The 18698-nt window shown below is 57.2% G+C and overlaps 2 protein-coding genes across 5 annotated transcripts in view; one reads left to right on the top strand and one right to left on the bottom strand.

Moving 5' to 3' along the window:
* TG (thyroglobulin) overlaps positions 1-18698 on the bottom strand; it is a 155020-nt gene that overhangs the window by 36463 nt on the left and 99859 nt on the right. The window lies entirely within an intron of this gene.
* SLA (Src like adaptor) overlaps positions 1-18698 on the top strand; it is a 50211-nt gene that overhangs the window by 23436 nt on the left and 8077 nt on the right. For 3 of the 4 annotated variants that reach the window (XM_070392369.1, XM_070392368.1, XM_070392367.1), the window contains exons 2-6: positions 4893-4996; positions 12957-13056; positions 14026-14112; positions 16169-16272; positions 18382-18513. In XM_070392369.1, the coding sequence (XP_070248470.1) occupies positions 4930-4996; positions 12957-13056; positions 14026-14112; positions 16169-16272; positions 18382-18513 (490 nt within the window). In that variant the 5' untranslated portion in view covers positions 4893-4929. Of the gene's footprint in view, positions 1-4565; positions 4997-12956; positions 13057-14025; positions 14113-16168; positions 16273-18381; positions 18514-18698 lie in introns of those variants that run through there. The other variant, XM_070392366.1, reaches the window with a different exon arrangement.

The raw sequence follows: 18698 nt of genomic DNA, 5'->3' as shown, positions 1-18698 counted from the left end.
CTATGGCACAGTCCCCATTATCCCCTGCTGCCTTTTAAAATATATATATTTTTTATTGATTTCAGAGAGGAAGAGAGAGGGAGAGAGAGATAGAAACATCAATGATGAGAGAGAATCATGGATCAGCTGCCTCCTGCACGCCCCACACCGGGCGTGGAGCCCGCAACCCAGGCATGTGTCCTGACCAGGAATCGAACCATGATCTCCTGGTTCACAGGTCGATGCTCAGCGACTGAGCCACGCCGGCCGGCCGGGCTCCCTGCTGCCCTGTGAGGACGCAGGCCACCTAAGACCGGCCACGGCGGCTGAGGTCTGAGCGGCCGTCACTGGCCTCTCTGGGCCCTGCTGCTCCCATGGCCCGATCCCAGCCCCCGGTGTCCAACAGGCCCCTGACCGCCAGCAGGCCCCTGGGGACCTCCGTGCCCTCGTCGCAGTTTCACCCAGAAGTTCACAGTCCCCCGAGTCTGCTCTGAGGACCTTTAGAGACCACTTCTGCTGCCTCCTTAGACTAGGCCCGGGGGCAGGAAGGCAGAGTGGACAGAGTCTCAGGGGGGCTGAGGGCACAGGCGGGCCAGGCAGACCTGGTGGGGACCTAGCCTCCCCTCCCCTTGGTCCCACCACCTGGGACAAGGCACTCCATCATCTGGCCTGTGACATGGAGCTGTGGGCGACCCAGTCTGGCAGCGATAGCATGCTGAGGCCGGAGCCCGGCCGGGAGGAAGGGCCCATCGCCAGACGGCGTGGCTCTGGCTGCCTGGGGGCTGCCGGTCTGTGATGGTGATGGTGAATGGTGATCGGGTTTTCCCACTCATGGCATAGCTCCCACCTTAGAAGCGGGTCCTGGGAATGGGCTCGGAGCTCTCACGCTTCGTGGAAGAAATTCTAAGGCTGACGGGAGGGCTGAGTCCCTGAGCAGATTTCCTTATTCTAGCCGTCAGCAAGGTTTCCCACGGTGCCTGGTTCTACTAGAGTCCAGGCCTGCCTCCCCTGGGCTGGGCTCCTCTGCCCCCCACCCCCTTTACACACATGAAGGGGTTCAGACGCCCTCCCATTCCGACAGCGAGGCCTGGCTCTTAGGAGCACAGAGCGGACGCGGCCCGGGAACGAAGGTCCCGAGAAGCCTGACCCGTGTTTACAAGATAACACCGAGCACAGGATGAAAGGCTCCCCAGCGGCTCCCACAGAAACCCAGCGGGGCAGGCGCGTCCCACATTCCTGCCGGCAACTCCTTGCCACAGTGACCTCTCCCTGCCAGCAGTCCCCACCAGTGGCAGCGGCCACTCCCGGGCCAGAGCTCCTCGTGAGCGTGAGCATTCTTCCTCCCCGAGGGGACAGCTCACGGCTGGGGAAAGGGCGTGGGTCCTGAAGTCAGAGAGGTAGGTGTGCCCCCCGCACCCCTGCTCCGCGGGGTCCCAGCTCTGGGAGCCTGGGCTGCTGAGCTGACCTCCGCCCGGGAAGGGAAGATCACGGAGGAACCTTGGCCTCCCGGATGCTGGGAGGTTAAATGCAATGGCATCTGCTGATTGCCCCCACCCCCCCGAAGGCAGGCACAGAGCAGCACGCACGGCTCTCCCTCCATCCCGAGGAGCAGAAGGACGAGGCTAGCATTCTGTCTAGTGGGAAGGCCTAGAGAGCGAGGGGATCTTTCCTCTTATTCATGATTTTCAAAAAGCCACCGAGTCTTGATTGCTGGTTGAATGAAGGGGCTCTCTCTTTGGAGAGCATCTGCCCCCGCCCCCCCCCCCCCCCCGCCACGCATTGTGTAGAGGAGTAAATGGAGGCCCAAGATCACACGCAGAAGAGAGCAGAGCGTGGTCCAAAGACTAGGGTGCCAAGTCAGAGGCAAGTCCCGGTTCTGGTTCTGGCCCTTGGACGGCACCAAGAGGAGGGAGAGAGAATCAGGAACGGCTGGCGCCGATGCTGATGAACTCATTTCTCTCCTGCCCTCTCCTCACTGTTCCTAGAAGCAATTACGGCTCACACCCTCTCCCACCTCCAGCTCCTGCGTAAAACTGCCTGCCACCGATTAAATCAGATGGTGCAGCCATTTCATTAGGGAGACCCAGCGCTCCCTCTCCCCTCTCGGGGCACTTCTCACTCTCCTACAATAAACGCCTCTTTCGGCTGCGTTAACTCCTTCCTGGATGATGGGAAGCTGGTGAGCAGACCGCGACGGGGCTGGGGAAGCCCACGGGTGGGTTTTCTGGACCCGTGTGTGCCGCGGTGGGCATGGAGCCCAGCCCGACCGGCCTGCATGCCCGCCGGCCCAAGGAGACAGGGAGAGGGCGAGAGTCACAGTAGAAGAACCTGGGCGCCGGGGGCCCGCGGCACCCTTCTCACCGCGAGACGCTGGGTATGTTTCTTTGCTTGGAGGGTGCCCAGTTTTCCCATCTGAAAAATGTGAGTTTCAAATCTTTTTAAAAATTTCCTGTACTGGATTCCATGAATCCTCCCCCGCCCGCCCCCCAAAAAAACAGCCCAGGAATGTTTGAGAATGAACGAGCTTATGGGGGTGGGGGGTGCAGTTAGAATTCAGTGACGCAGGTGACCAAGACTTTTCCTGAGCCGCTTGCTGGAGGCGGGATGTGAAGGGAGGGATGGGCTGGATGTGACTCGGAGGAGGACATGGAGCGGGAGGGAAGGGAAGACAGGTGAGGGACGGGCCCTGGGAAGCCTGGGGTGACGGGCAGTGGGAGAGGGTTAAAGGCACAATCCCTGTCTTAGCTGGTCCTGGACCCCGTGTTCGACTGCAGGACACGGCGGGACATTGTCAGGAAAGTGGGTGACAGTGCCGTGCTCTGTGAGGTGGGGATATGAGAGAGTGAAGGGGAGGCCCACACAGGGTTCAGGGTCATCTCTGCATGACTGCCCTGAAGGCACCTTCCCCCCACCCTCAGCAGCCGGTCCTGGAAGCTCCTCCCCTCCTCCCCAAGCTGGTCCTGGGAGCTCCCCCTATCCCCCCCTCCCCCAGCCGGTCCTGGGAGCTCCCTCCAGCAGCCCAATGGCCTTGGCAATGATGGGTGGGAGGCTGGGGGCCTGGGCTGACTGCTCGGCTCCGGGAAGGCACGGGGAACATACGAGGGATCCCACCTCTCCTTCCTCCCCACACAATGAGGAAGTGGTGCAGGCCTCCCTGGCCCTCTGAAGGCCTTGCTCTGAGCGTAGAGAGTGTTCTAGAACCTGCAGGTGTCCTGTGCAGAGAAGGGATTTAAGGCCGGGTGGGGCTGGGTTGGCTGACTTGTGGGCCCTTTCGGACTCCTGAGGCCTTGACCCTGAACTGCGGACAAGGAACAGGATGCAGCACAGGTCGTGGCTGGGCTGCACAGGCGGGGAGCCGCCCCAGTGATTCTCCGCTTTGTCCCCAGGAGACAGGCGAGCTCCGGGGCGGGGTCTCTGCGCTTTGGGCAGCGGGAGGACAGTGTTACTCCGCAGTCATCTCAGTCCCTTCCTAACGCCCGCGGAGGAGGGCCCACAGTGTGAACCTCCTACACCATTAGGACAATCGGGAAAGGCACTCGAAACGGCAGTAACTGGCCTGCATTTCCTGCCGGGCCACGTTCTCCAGTGTTTCACCTGCTTTATCTGCTCATTTTGCAGCACAACCCAAGGTCATTTTACTATTATTCCCCCATCAGGCAGGAAGAGGCCATCAACATGCCCAAGGTCGCCTAGCTTACATGTTCTGAGCCAGAACCCGAACCGTACGGAACAAACCGGAGACTTAGCACGTGGGGTCTAAATCCCAGACCCATGGATCCATGCTGTGTGATCTTAGACAAGTCCCTTACCCTCTCTGAGATTCAGCTTCCTTCACTGAACAATGGGGTTAGGGTGCAGGGACTTTACAAGAAGAAGAAGAAGGAGAAGAAGGAGAAGGAGGAGGAGAAGAAGAAGAAGAAGAAGAAGAAGAAGAAGAAGAAGAAGAGGAGGAGGAGGAGGAGGAGGAGGAGGAGGAGGAGGAGGAGGAGGAGGAGGAAGAAGAAGAAGAAGAAATACAGTGAGATATTTACCGTGAAATCTATGCAATGGAATATTACTCAACCATAAAAAAGAATGAAATATTGCCTTTGCCACAATATGGGTGGACCTAGAGGGTATTATGCTAAGTGAGATAAGTCAGACAGAGAAAGGCAAATAGTGGATGATTTCCCTGATAGGCGGGATCTAAAGAACAAAATGAACAAACAAAACTAAAATGAACTCTTACACACAGAGAACAAACTGATGGCTGCCAGATTTGGGGGGGGGGCTGAAAGGGGGAGGGGATCAACAAATCGCCAGGTATGAAAACATTCCCCTGGGGGTGGGGGGGGGGGGGAGTACCGCGTGGGGAACAGAGTCTATCTTAGTGCAACGACTGTATATGTTACCAGGGCGATCGCTGCGTAAGTGTTATACATGTGTAACCACTATGCTGTGCCCCTGAAACTGACATAACAGTGTATGTCAACTGTAACTGAAAAGTAATTTTTTCAAGAGTCCACGTGTGAAGTTTTCCCTGTTTTCCGTTTGCTGGAGCATGGGACCCCGGTGCCCGGGGTCCAGGGCCAGGGCTCAGGAGAGGAGAGGCCCTGAGGCCACGTGACACCCTCAGCCTCTCACACAAACACGCTGCTGCCACCCGGGGTGCCGGGGAGTGGAAACTTTCGCCACCAACAGCATTTGTAGCAACTTCCCTCTCTGTGGTTTTTCTCTGTCATTCCCTTGATAAAAGAACTCGCGCTGCGTACGCGTAACCAACATTCACGGATCTCGTCGCCACGTAAAAACAGCCACCTTTCAAGAAGCGAGCTGCCTGGCGCGGGAGGCGCGATGTACCCTAAACTGGGTCACTCTCCCCCCGGCGGGCTGGGCGCGTGGCTGACGCTCCGTGTGTCTCTCCTGTGCCGCAGGCTCCGCGCGTCCTCCGCAGCCCGGGCAGCGAGGGAGATGGGGAACAGCATGCGATCCGCCCCAGCACCACCCGAGCCCGAGAGGCCTCTGCCCTGCTCAGACGGTAAGTCCGGCTTCCTGGGTGCGATGCTGAACTCTCTCCCGGGGATGCCTGGGGCGAGGACGGGGTGATGGGAGGGTGCAGGTCGTGGTCGAAACAGGGCACTGGGTCCCTCGGAGTCCCTCACCCCGTCTCTCTCGCTTTGCTTGTTGTTAACGTTAAATGCTAAAGAGATGGGGGGGCACCCCGGAGGGGGCCGATTTGCTGGCATCTTCGAGAAGCGCCGGTTCCCTCCCTTTACTCTGCGGGTGGAGAACACGGAGGCCCACAGAGGGGGTAAGAGATGTTTGTGGACTCAGACGTCCCACCCGGGCTGGTCTGATCTGACCGAGGCCCTTGCTCACCACACACCCTGCCAGCCGCGCTGTGCTCCGTGGGCATCATATCATCAGGGGCACGTGCGTGATCCGTAGTATCGCGCTCTGCCGGGGCTTTCTGGGGTGTGACTTTATGGAGTCAGTGCTGGCTCTGGGGATCTTCCTGAGAGTAAAGGGGTTCTCCTGTCCCATCGGTAGGATCACCGGAGTCAGGCGCTCTCGGGGAGGGGACCGTGTCACAGGCGAACCAGGGATGACAGAAGCCAGCTTTTCCCAGCCCTGCCTGGTGGGGTTGGGCTCCCAGCGCCACGGCTGAGACTAAGGCCAGAGCCCCTGGGCTCACGGTGCCGGGGCCTCCGGCCGCCTGGCTTTGTTCCCCGGGCAGGGCCTGGGGGCACACTGTGTGCGTCCTCTGTAGTTGAGGAGGGGATGGTCAGGAGGCCAGGCGACCCATCATCGACCCCAGGGTCGGTCACTGGAGACTCGGGACACTTCCACCTCCCATTTTCCATCTAAGCACTCAGACCTGGCCTCCCTCTGCCCACAGGGCGGCCACACCTGGTTCCCCGTGCCCGCCTGCATCACGGCGCTGGGCAAAGGCCACAGGCACAGGCGCCCACTGGAGTGTCTGCCAAGCCGCAGCCCAACGTGAGCGTGGACAGAGCCAGGTCCCTGCCCTGCCTCAGCCTCCTGCTCATCCCATGACTTCCGTGGCCCCTTCAAAAGGCAGCCTCCTCACTTCTCCCACGGAGGAGGCACCCACGTTCTACACGGCCCCCTGGCTCCCCAGGCATCCCTGCCCATGGAGACCCTGCTCCCCACTCAGTCAGATGCAGGCCGTTCTGGGGGCCCTCCTTTCTAGCCAGGTGATTGTCCCCCCTGACCGAAGAGGGGAAATGCAACGTCCCTGGGACAAAGCTGGGACCACGTGACAGGGCGGAGCAGAGTGTGTGCACCCGCCGAGCAGCGGGCCTCCCTCCCATGCGGAGCTCAGGGCCAGGCAGGCTGCGGCGTCCACTGCTGCTGGGAAAGCCAGGTTCCTCCTCCTGACTTCTCCAAACAGCGCCGGTCGCGCTTCCTCCCAGGTCACGGCCACTTCCAGAGAACAGCCACTGTCATGCAGGGGCCCCGGCCAGCCCAGGAGGCACCCCTGCCCCATCCATCTGTGGTGTCACCTCGCACCCTGGGGCCAAGGGGCCGCATGCTTGAGCAAACCCCATGAAAACAGGGCCCTCCCAAGACGGGCTCATTTGCCTTCATTTCTGAAATGCAAATCGCCATGAAATCAGTTTCTCTTTTTCCACCGTGTGGGTGGGTGGTCTCCTCCAGAAAGGAGGCGCAGGGGTCTCCCCAGCCTGCCACCCCTGGGTAGAGAATTCCCCAGGTCTTGCCCAGTTTGTAACCCAGGCAACCACATCAAGGGCTGGCGGGTGGCTTTTCCACCCCCCACCCCTGAAAAGTCCCCCAGCGAGCGCCCCGGCTTGATTTCCTCTTTTCTCTGATACCTCCGAGGACGAGGGAGAGGAAGGGGTGCGTGAGGCTGCATTCATTAGTGTTCACCCAGATGAAGCCAAGGGCGCGGGCTTTCATGGAACACGCACCTACTCACACTCAGGCTGACTCATTCGGGGAGTCTCGGGGCCGGAGGGGGCGCGGGGGGCTGCTTCAGCGCCCACACGTCGGGGCTGCCCTGCTGTGAGCCCGAGGGGTGGAGAGTTAAGCACTGAAGACCCCACAGGAGGCCGACCCGTGGGCTTGCAGACAAAGGCGTTTGCTGAGCTTTCAGGCGCTCATGCTCCCCCGAAGCCAGGCTGGCTTTGCCCCTCTGCTTTCTCCTGCCCGAAGCTTCGCAGGCCATTCCCAATTCCCCTGGTTCCCAGAGAGAAAGCCACAGGGTCACAGAGGCAGCAGAACTGATGGAAGTCAGGCCGGTCTTGGAGGCTGATGACCTCGCTGAACTTCTGGCATTGTCTCCCCCACCCCCGACCCCCCACCCCAGGAGCAGCGTGACCTGAGGGGTCCCTCTGCCTCCCACAGGTGGGATCAGCTTTCAGAGATCAGAACCCTCCCCCCCAGCACAGTGCCCAGAGCCTCCTGATGCGTGTGTGTGTGTGGGGGCGGGGGGGGGGGGGGGTCGCTGCTTATAAACTCTGCTTGGGGTTACTGGTTGCACGAGGCTGTGTGGAATGGCCATCCCCCCAAAACTTTTCAAGTGGTAGAACCGGGGAGTCGACGACTTGTTTTCAAATCATGCCACATAGCTCCTCTCCTCCACGATGGTGCCCCTGTTTCCGACCCGGCTCTGGGCCCCGCACAGGCGGTGCAGACTTGACCAAGGCCCAGGCCACGCGGTGCCGAGGGGATAGTGCACGTTGCCACCTTCAGGGAGGACTCAGTCAGGTCGCGGAGGTCTTCTGCCCACCTCATTGCCCTGATCTGAAGGGAGCTCTCACAGACCCCTTCGTGCGAGCGAGGATGGAAACAATGCTAAGCAGCGCATTTACATAGCACCCAGGCCCTGCCCTGGTGGAAAAAGGGGTGGGTGGGGCTCTCGGGGGGAGAGGGGGCAGGAAGTCTCAAGCCCAGCCTGGCACCTCTCAGCGAGGGTCTCCCGCCCACCTGCCGCCCGTCCCTGGGAAGTCATCAAACGCAGCTCCTGGCCCCCCTCCGCCCTCCCCCCCCCAAGACCTGCTCATCAGAAGCCAATGATGGTGGGCGGGAGCAACGCATTTAACTGCTTACAAGCCCCTACCGGCCCCCATCACCCCCGGCATCTTGCACTCAGACCTTGCAGAGCACCGAGCTGGCTTGCAGTCCTGCCTGTACCCAAACACGAGACCAGACGTGAGCTACCTCAGTGGGTCTCGATGGGGTTCCCTGTCCTCATTTGTAAGAGGGAATAATTAGTTAGTTGTGCTTACATTGCCCAACACGATTCCGCATGCTTTACACATATCAAGGCTTCGTTCCCGAGACGGCCTAGCACATAACCAGCATTATCACCTCCGCGTGGAGGAAACCGAAACACAAGGAGGTTCAGCGACAGGCCTGAGGCCATGCAGCTCAGCAGGGGACAGCGGGTGGCTGAGTCCCTCCCTCACCCCAACATCACAGGCCCCAAGAGGACCAGGACTGGCCCGCACGGAGGGGGTGGGTGCTCTCTAGAGTGGGGAAGAGCATGGTCACAGACATGCAAGTGCCCGTGGGAGGGGTGCCCCAGGCAGGAACCTGCATCAGACCTTGGTCAGGATCCACTGCTGGCCCAGAAGACGGGCTGAGGTGGGGCACGAGCACACCCCCTTTGTGGTACCACCCGTGGCTGCCACAGAACAAGATCTAGTCCAGTGATGGCGAACCTATGACACGCGTGTCAGAGGTGACACGCGGACTCATTTTTCTTTGTTAAATGGCATTTAAATATATGAAATAAATATCAAAAATATAAATCTTTGTTTTACTATGGTTGCAAATACCAAAAAATTTCTATATGTGACGCGGCACCAGAGTTAAGTTAGGGTTTTTCAAAATGCTGACATGCCGAGCTCAAAAGGCTCGCCATCACTGATAGTCCATTAGACCCAGGAGTCTGTGTTGCTCAGAATGGGACTAGAGGTTTTCTAGGTGAGTTGACATGAAGAAACAGGGAGTAGCGGGGCAGGTGGTGCTGGGCTGTGACCGAGCTGCGGGAGGAGGCGGAGTGGTTCCCTGCTGGTAGTTACCTGGTTCCAGGCCGGGCACTGAGGCTGTGTGTTCTTCGGGGAGTCTCTCCATGTCGCAGTGGCATCTAAGAGCCGTAAGGGCTCCTCCGTGCCCATGTGCCCCATCGGACAGATAGAGACACCGAGGCCACGGGGATCCACGGGCACCACCTGTGCTCTGTGGTGACCACCGGGACTGGGTGGACCTTCTGTCAGGCCAGTGTGCCCAGCCCTGTCTGATTGGCTAGTTGTATGTATATGTGTTTCCTGTAAAAGATACGAAGAGTAAGGCCAGCTGTGACCCCTCCGGGGGCCATGAGCTTGGGCGTGCCTCAGGATGTATAAGCAGCCCTGGCTGGTGTGGCTCACTGGATAGAGCGTCGGCCTGCAGACTGAAGGGTCCCAGGTTCAATTCCAGTCAAGGGCGCATGCCCTTGTAGGGGGTTCCATTCCCAGTAGGGGACATGCAGGAGGCAGCCGATCCATGATTCTCTCTCGTCATGGATGTTTCTATCTCTCTGCCCCTCTCCCTTCCTCCCTGAAATCAATCTAAATCTATTTTGTAAAGAAAGGATGTCTCAGCAGAAACCGAAACCGCTGGGTTTAGCATCTTGCCCACCAACCACACCGAGCCGCGGTGCCGCCTCAGGAGCCTCATTTTAATAACTTGTCCCAACCTGTTGAGGACCAAGTGATCCCTCGGGGAACCTGGTAATTACCTGCCAAGGAGAGCCAGTGGCCTGCCAGGGCCGTGACCTTAGAAACCGTCCCAATCTCCCCTGGCCGTGTTGCTCCACAACCCCCACCCCCGCTTGGTCCCTCCCGCTTAACATCAGAATACATGTTCCGTATGGAGCGTTCCATGTGATGGGCGCCTGGGTCCCCTCCATGATTATAAAGGAGATCTACTGAAAGGTTTTCAGCATTAAAAACAAAAGTAACGCTACTTTAAGGGAGGATAAGGCAATAAGAAGGAGGCCCTGTCCTCTCTGACCAAGTCATCTCTGTGGCCGCCGAGTCCTGCCTGGGTTTCCTTCCTTCTCTGGATTCATTTCCTATTTTTACACGTTTGCACATGTTGTCCAACCCAACTCGTTTCTGAGCTGGGCTCTCCGCACACATTTGTTCTTTCGAATTTCATCCTCTGTCCTCACCAAGTGGAGTTTGCTTTGGGCAGATTAGAGTATTTTCACATTTACACAGCCCAGTGGCTTTTGAAAACGTGGGATGCTCCTGCCTGGTGGGGGTTTGGGGTCATTGAATGGGAACCCTGTCCTATCGCTGGTATCACATAAAAGTGATCCCGGCTGCCCCGGACTGAGCCGGCTCCCGGGTCCCCCCCCAGTCCGAGAGGCAGTGTTGGTACCTGCCCGCTTTGCCCACAAAGAGATGAGTTAAACCTCTTCCCGGTCTCCGCTCTGAGGGTGGAGGCAAGCCTGAAGGCGGGTCTGGCTGGTTCCCAAGCCCATTTGCGCTTCTGAAAACCCTCCCTGGTTCCTCTCTGCAGGCCCGGCGCAGATTCCGCCACATAATTTGTTTCCTTATCCTACGTCTGCAATGTTCCCTCTGCCTTCCTCAGCACCCCCTTCTCTAGGACACTCCTTAATCTCGTTTAATTTGAACGCTGGGCTCTCCATATAGTCGGGGGGTGGGGGTGGGAGCAGTACCTGACAATACACTTGAACTTCAGGAGCAAAGTTAAATGTCCTAGTTGCACTTATTTCACTGCAGAGCCAGAGCTCAGGGGTGACGTTGGCGGGATCCTGGCATAGGATTGCGTTCGGAACGACCATCCTTTCCTCAGAACTAACCTAACTCCAGCACCTTCTCCAGCGCTGTCCTCGGTTTTTCCGACGCTGGTGATAAGGCGCCAGGGGTGGGCCGAGCTCCTGCAAAGGGCCAGGTGAAGGCCAATGCCTTTAGGCAAAGGGCCAGGGAAAGGTTTCCCGGCCGAGGTTTAGCGGGTGCGGAAATTCCACAGGAAGCTCACCTGGGCTCTTGCGCAATTGAAACTCCCACCTCTGAGCCCGCTTTTCCGGCCTTGAAGCCGATGTTTCTATGACGGGGTTTTGCTTTTGTTTTGGTTTCCACTCGGTTTTGCTTCAAGGCGAGGAAGGAGGGTGGCTCTGTCTCCCAGTCTTAATCAGGACTCAGAGGTCAGAGCCGGGGCCTCGGGGCCGACACAGGCTCTGTCACCCTCCATCACGGCCACAGATAACCGATGCCGCGTCCCCTTGTCAGGAGCCCTGACTCCTTTCGGTGACTCCGGCCGCTGTGACTCACTTTTGGTTCCCTTCTACCACCAGGAGGGGCTTACTCTCTGCAGCTCAGTGTCCTCGAGTAACAGTCCATTTCAAGGAGCTGTTTCCGCATGATGACGTGCTTCTGACTCATTTCTCAGTTGATACACAAGTCAAACCCTCCTTCGTCTTTCATACCCATCCCAGTACCTACGCTGTCCAGGGACTTGGTTGGTCCGGGACTTGTGATTTGGATGCTGTAGGACATATGAGCCATCAGGGCAGCATCTGCAGTCCCAGCGCGGGGGTGTCTGGGTCCGAGAGAGGGGCCTGTTTGGGCCAGCCAGGCTGCCATGCCCGGTGCTAGATCCTCCAGGGTCACCTTACTTGTGTATTCTCTAGAACTGAGCTCCATCAGAGCAGCAAGACTTGGTTTTCTGGGTACCACCATGCTTGGCCACGAAGTCACTCAGTGAATCACTGCTGACCAATGTGTTACCCCGAATTCTGAGTTCTAATGGCCCGCCAGTAGATGGAGGGATAAATGCCACAGCAAACAATTACTGTATTTGCTGATTTGTCAGGCACCACAATATTACCCTGCACCTACAATTAAGACAAATGGCTACAGCCAGTGTGGCTCAGTGGTTGAGCATCGACCTATGATCCAGGAGGTCACAGTTTGATTCCTGGTCAGGGCACGTGCCCGGTTGCCAGCTTGATCCCCAGCAGGGGGCGTGCAGGAGGCAGACAATCAATGATTCTCTCTCATCATTGATGTTTCTATCTCCCTCTCCACTTCCCTTCCTTCCTGAAATCAACAAAAAATATATATTGTTAAGAAATGGCTAAGGCTGTGAAACAAGGATTGTGCTTACTGACAAAAAGCAAATCCCTATCGTATCGCCTCATCTCTCATCCACAGTAAGCTGTCCTCATGTGAGCCAGAACACGTGCTTTCCTTCTCAAATGCCGTCAGAATGACTCTCCACGTACATTGGATGAGAAGGACTTACTTTTTCTCTCCCCCTCCCCCACAGTCTCTATCAGATAGATCCCTATCACAGTGCCTCAGTTTCTCCAAAGAGGAGGTGCTTTATTGAGTTTCAGAATTCGTGTTTCCCGGTTCTGGTGGGTCCTCAGAACTCAAGTAGCGGAACCTCCAACATCACCACGAAAATATCAATGCAGGACCCCCAAGGCCCGGAGAGGGCCCCCGAGGCAATGACAGTAAGACGGGGTGATGTGAGAGCCCTTTTCCTTTACAAGGTGCCGCCACGTGCTCTCATCTGATCTCCTAAGGACCCCGAGGGAGGAAGCATTAGCCATGTTCAAGGTGGGGAAACCGAGTCTAGCAGGCATGCTGGGACTTGCTCGAGATTCCATGAAGCTGTAGACACAGGGGCAGACCCTGAAGGCGGGCCTTATGACCTCAGATGAGAACAGCCGGGCCCAGGCAGGCTTGAGAATGGGGGTGGGCCCTGTCTGACCCTCAGGGTTCCCTCAAGCACCTACGCCACCTCCTGAAGAGAGGAGCGCCAACTAGGTAAATTGCTATTTCAAAATGAGTGAGGTGTCTCCAGCTGAAAAGTCCCCAGGAGGGACTCGTCCTGGCACCCGCGCCTCCCGGGGCCTTGATCTAGCTCCTTGTAAACAAACAAACAAACAAACAAACAAACAAACAAAAAACCCTTTTCCTGTTTCCCAGGACTGGACAGCGACTTCCTGGCTGTGCTGACCGATTACCCATCTCCTGACATCAGCCCCCCAATATTCCGCCGAGGGGAGAAGCTGCGTGTGATTTCTGAGTGAGTTGGCTTTCAAACCTTTACAACAGCCCCCCAAAAAGGATGAACTCGATTGGGGGGCCGTGGTTAGGCTCCAGCTGTAGCTGTGCAATTCCCTGCGGGCCCTGATCCCCTAGTGAAGTGAGCCATTGGCCCACACAGAAGACCTTCATGCTTCACCCCCTTCATGTTGCCGGTGCTCTCAAACCTCCAGTGGCTCCCCATTGCCTCCTGGAGAACAATGTAAACTCCTCAGTGGCTTCTGAGGTCTTTTATTGTATTAGTCTCAGCTCCCCCAACACGGCGCATATGATCACATATGCAAGTGCAGGCCCAGGAAGGAGGCCCCAGGGGCTGGGGAAACTTCTGATGACACGCCCAGTATTGCCTTCTATCCTGTTGTCTCTGCCTGGTTTGAAATAGTCTCCAGAACAGGGATGGGGAACCCTTTTTCTGCTAAGGGCCATTTGGATATTTATAACATCATTTGGGGGCCATACAAATTTGTCAACTTAAGAAACTAGCCTGCTGTATTTGGTCAAACATTTCATTAACTCACCCCTCATGCCTCGGCAGGGCCCGACCACATGATTTCTCAGGCCTCATACGGCCCGTGGGCCGGACGTTCCCCATCCCTGCTATAACAGAAATAGGGGCTCTACTCCCCTATTATTTCAGTCCCGTGGCCACAGAGAGAGGAAGTGTCCTGGTTCTACCCTGGGGCATAAGTCAGGCACGCCCTTACTTGCAAACAGCCTCCAATTGTGGAACCTCCGTGGGAAGATTTCCTAATTAGCTTGGCGTGTGGGGGTGGGGGGACGTACTGAAAAACTAAATTTTCACATGGAGACATTTGGGTCAACGGCCAGTGAAGGATCTTAAAGAACACGGTCGCCACGTGCCCGGGGTTAAATCCGACGTCTCTGTTCATTCATGCGTTTGTTTGGACAATTAGCTTTGACCCTTCCCTCCCTGCTCTTGTTCCTGCAGCGAAGGGGGCTGGTGGAAAGCCATTTCCCTCAGCACCGGGCGTGAGAACTACATCCCCGGGATCTGTGTGGCCAGAGTTTACCATGGGTGAGTGCACGTCGCAGGTAGCGTCCATCCAGCACCATGTTCATGCTAGTGACCTGGAGCGAGCATGGGGAAGGGAGGCACTAGGCTTGGGAAGGCAAGGCCCCTTCTGCTCTCAACCCGGTTCCTAGAGACGGCCCACCGTGGGCTAGCCCCTGTAAGCGGGATGTGACCACGGCTGAATGGAGCTCCCAAGCTCGTCGATGCAAGATCCTTAAAACACTGAACAGCAGGCGAGGCAGTGCCATACGCCGGTTATGAAACCGGATGTCCCAGAAGAACAATTTGAGCTGTGGCCCTAGCTGACATGGAGTGTCTTGGGCGGGTGAATCACTCTGACCCTCAGTACCCTCGTCAGTGAAAGAGAGAGAATACGCCTGTCTTGCGGGGGTGGATGTGAGGATTCGATGTCAAGGGCTTAACATGGTCTGCGGCCCATACTTAGTATTCACACATGGCTGTTGTGATTGGCTTCTCGTCTTCATTTTTATAAGAGGAAGCTCGTGTCAGGACTTGAAGAGTGGATGTTTGTCACATACACTGAGGCAGTGAACATGCTATACGTTGTGCAGAACTGAGGTGAACTATTTGTCCGGGTCTGGCATAAACATAATATATTTTTTAAATATATTTTTGTTGATCTCAGAGAGGAAGGGAGAGGGAGAGAGAGAGAGAAACATCAATAATGAGAATCATTGATTAGCTGCCTCCTGCACGCCCCATACTGGGGAACGAGCCCACAACCCAGGCATGTGCCCTTGACCGGAATTGAACCCGGGATCCTTCAGTTGGCAGGCCGACGCTCTATCCACGGAGCCAAACGGGCTAGGGTTGACATAATCATGATCTTAACAACAAGAGCCCCCTGGAGCCCCAGACATAAACAAATGGCATCGCCGCTCCTTATTTGTAAATAAGTGGCTCCTGAGGACACAGCAGCCAGCTGCTAGCACCGCGTCTCCTTCCGGCCGAGCAGCCCGGCTGCCCTGGGACGAGGAAGGCCCATGCCTGGGGACCCGGCCGCTTTGCTCACAGAACGCCTTCCAGAGACGACCCCGCAGTGCCCTCGCCCAGGGGAGGGGCGCGCTCCACCATTACAACTGCTTTTTTTTATTAAGTGAACGAAGCAAGAACCACATGTAAACCCATAGAGCAATGACACTTGTGCTTAAAATCGGCCGACAAAGAGGAGACGGAGAGGAAATGTGAGGAAAGCGAGGGGGGCTTGTTCAGGTGGCGAGAGAATGCACTCTGTCGTTCTTGCTGCCTGGTGCCCGTTCATTCATTCACAGATACACACAAAACTCGACAACCTGGGCGCAGAAACGAAACCCAAAAGCAAAACCCAAAAACGAAACCCGAGAAGACAGAGTCCCTGCCCTCCCGGGGGGTGAGGGAGGGGCCGGCAGATAGATTCTAAGGGAGACAGACATTAAAGGAACTACCTACCAAACAAGTACCTTACCGAGTTTTAGAAAGCTCATGTCTTACATACTACAGTGTGGACACGGCCCAGGTGGCATCTGAGAAACGGGATAAGAAAGATGTTTTAGCCCGGCCAGTGTGGCTCAGTGGTTGAGCACCAACCTATGAACCAGGAGGTCATGGTTCCATTCCCAGTCAGGGCACATGCCCGGGTTGTGGGCTCGAGCCCCAGTGTGGGGTGTGCAGGAGGCAGCCGATCCATGATTCTCTCTCATCATTGATGTTTCTGTCTCTCTCTCCCTCTCCCTTCCTCTCTGAAATCAATACAAAAAAATTTTTTTTTTAAAAAGAAAGATTTTTTATGCATCTCTGTCCTCATGACCCAATGGCATACCTGGCATGTGGTAGGTACTAAGGAATTTTATTTGAAAAATTAAAAGTATGAAGGAAGGAAGGAAGGAAGGAAGGAAGGAAGGAAGGAAGGAAGGAAGGGAGGAAGAAAGGAAGGAATGAAAAGTCAATCACCCTCGTCTTTCTAATCCCAGCAGTTCTATGTGAACTGGCCCTCGATCTTAACTGCTGAGCCTGCCTGGCTCTGGGAGGGTGCGGGCACTCACGCTGTCATCCCCCACAGCTGGCTGTTCGAAGGGCTGGGCAGAGACAAGGCCGAGGAGCTGCTGCAGCTGCCCGACACGAAGATCGGCTCCTTCATGATCCGGGAGAGCGAGACGAAGAAAGGTGAGCAGCCCCCGACTCACCTTCCCACACTTGGGTCAGGCAAGTAGGTCTGGCTCCTGGCTCACTCATTCATGACCCAGCTCACGAACACGCCAATCAGTCCGAGATGGTGAGCTCCCTGCAGCCCACGCACCGTGGTGAGGCCAGCATAGAAGTCAGGGGCCGAGACACAGGCAGTGGGGGCCTGGCCCCATACCAGGCCCTGGCAACGCCGGCGGGACAATTTCCCATCAACTGAGAGGAAAGGCTGACTCCCGGTGTCGGCAGCACGTGGGCAGAGAGAGCGTGGGCTTTGGGCTGGGCCTGGCCTGTGCTCTCAAGCTCTGAGGCTGGGGCGGGTCACTTCCTTCTCTGAGCTCAGTTTTCTCAGCTGTGAAATGGGAAGAAGCCTCTCCTTGTGAGGTGGCGGAGTGGCTCCAATGTAATGTTTGTGGTGGTCTCACTACACAGGAGACCCCAGGACTAGCTCCCTCTGTGCCCAGCAATGCAATCAGAAATCTGCAAGAAGCAGGACCCACAGATACACACTGCACATACCCTGATCTGATTTGTATAATTTCCTTCCATCCCACGCACTAAGCAATTCAGGGGGAACGACACCGCAGGGCTCTGCGGGGTTCTGAGCAGGGGTCCCCAGTTCTAGTTCCGGCTCTATGGGTGATGAAGGAGCCATGCCCCCTCTCGAAGCCCAGGACCCCTTATCCATCACATGGGATCAGCCGGAGGAACATGCTTCTCACGGTGTCAGGGATGTAATGTACACACTTAAGCAAGCAGACGCCAGACCCCAACCCCTTGGGCCTTCCCAGATAAGAAAGGATGATAATAAGCATTTAAACACAGAAGATACTGGCGGGTTCCCAGCCTGCTCCTGGCACACCTGCTGTCTAAGAGGAGAACACACAGTCTCTGCGAGTATTTTTTGAGAGCAAGATCAAAGCCAAGGAGAGGGGTGTCCCAGTGTCCCCGAGGCAGGGGACCCAGACCCGAGCTCCTGCTGGTGTGGGCGGGCGGGAGAGCCCGGAGGTGCCCACGCTGCTCTAAAAATAAAGAGATCGCCAGGCAGACCTGCAGCTGGCCGGGCATGCCAAGTTCTCACACATTGACACCTGCCCCCTGGACCGGCTCGCCGTGCCTCAGGCCCCGCTGACATTACCGAAAGGCACAGGCTGGGTCGAGTCAGAGGGCGGGCCTGGACCGAGCGAGGGACGCCCCTCCGAAGGCTAATCTCGGGCCTGCTCGGGACCAGGGTCCCGGTCGCCGTTCCAAGCTGCGTACCTCCGGCCGTGTCACGCAGGGGCTCTGAGCCTCAGCTTCCCCAGGCCTTTCTGAGACTGATGGAGATGTTGTTGGGAGATAGCTGAGCCCAGCCCAGCCCATGCCGCCAAGACTTGGAAAAATCTAGTGGCCCCCCTCTCTCTGCCCCATGACACTTTCACCCCTGGGCCCCCAGAACCCAGCACAGGAAGGACTCCGACACGTGGCCCGGGTCTAGTTCTCTATCTTCCCACGTGGGCAAATCAAGGCTGGGAGCGAGGCCAAGGCTCTGCTCGTCCTAACCGTGCGGTGCTGTCACCCTAATGCTGCTCGAGGGGAAAGAGCACAGTTCCTGTGCTTCTTAGGGAGACCCAGAAAAATGTCTTCGCTACCCCTCTCCCCAAGTTTCTGAGAACACCACGCCCAAGTCAGAGGGAGCTGGGATGGGAACACAGGGGCACAACCCTGAGGCCTCTCACATGTGAGGCGCTGGAGGGCACGCGGGCCGAACCCAAGGATGCCCCGGGTCCCAGCCCGTGGCTGCAACCCGACTCAAACCCCTCACGCAGCCCAAGGACCCCGAACGGGATGTGGAAGCTCCCCTCCTGGGAACGTCACGAAGCAGAGACAGGCCTCTCTGAAATCAATAAAAAAGCGTTTTTTAAAGAAAGAGTGAGCCGCGTCCACGCAGGTGGGGTTCCCGTGGCTGCTGCTCCCCACACGAGAGTGTGTGTCTGGATGTCATGGTGGGACAGGCTGAGAAAAGCCCTCGGCCTTAGCTGGGGTGGGCTCGAGCCGGTTGCCCTGGGCTGGGGCCCCCGGGATGCCACTGACTGTCCTCTGTGCCTGCAGGCTTCTACTCGCTCTCGGTGCGGCACCGGCAGGTCAAGCACTACCGCATCTTCCGCCTGCCCAACAACTGGTACTACATCTCACCGCGGCTCACCTTCCAGTGCCTGGAGGACCTGGTCAACCACTACTCCGGTAAGAGCCGCCCGCAGGCCCCGGCCCTGACCCCTCCTTGCCTACTGCCCTTCAGGGCCCCGTCTAGGGCAGCGGTTCTCAACCTGTGGGTCGCGACCCCTTTGGCGGTCGAATGACCCTTTCACGGGGGTCGCCTAAGACCATCCTGCATATCAGATATTTACATGACGATTCATCACAGTAGC

This window comes from Myotis yumanensis, unplaced genomic scaffold (genome assembly GCF_028538775.1).
Source record: "Myotis yumanensis isolate MYYU_CA2020_CCGP unplaced genomic scaffold, mMyoYum1.0.hap1 SCAF_15, whole genome shotgun sequence".
NCBI classification, from domain to species: Eukaryota; Metazoa; Chordata; class Mammalia; order Chiroptera; family Vespertilionidae; genus Myotis; species Myotis yumanensis.
The sequence above is the reverse complement of the archived record's forward strand: the minus strand, read 5'-3'. Positions and strand labels throughout refer to the sequence as shown.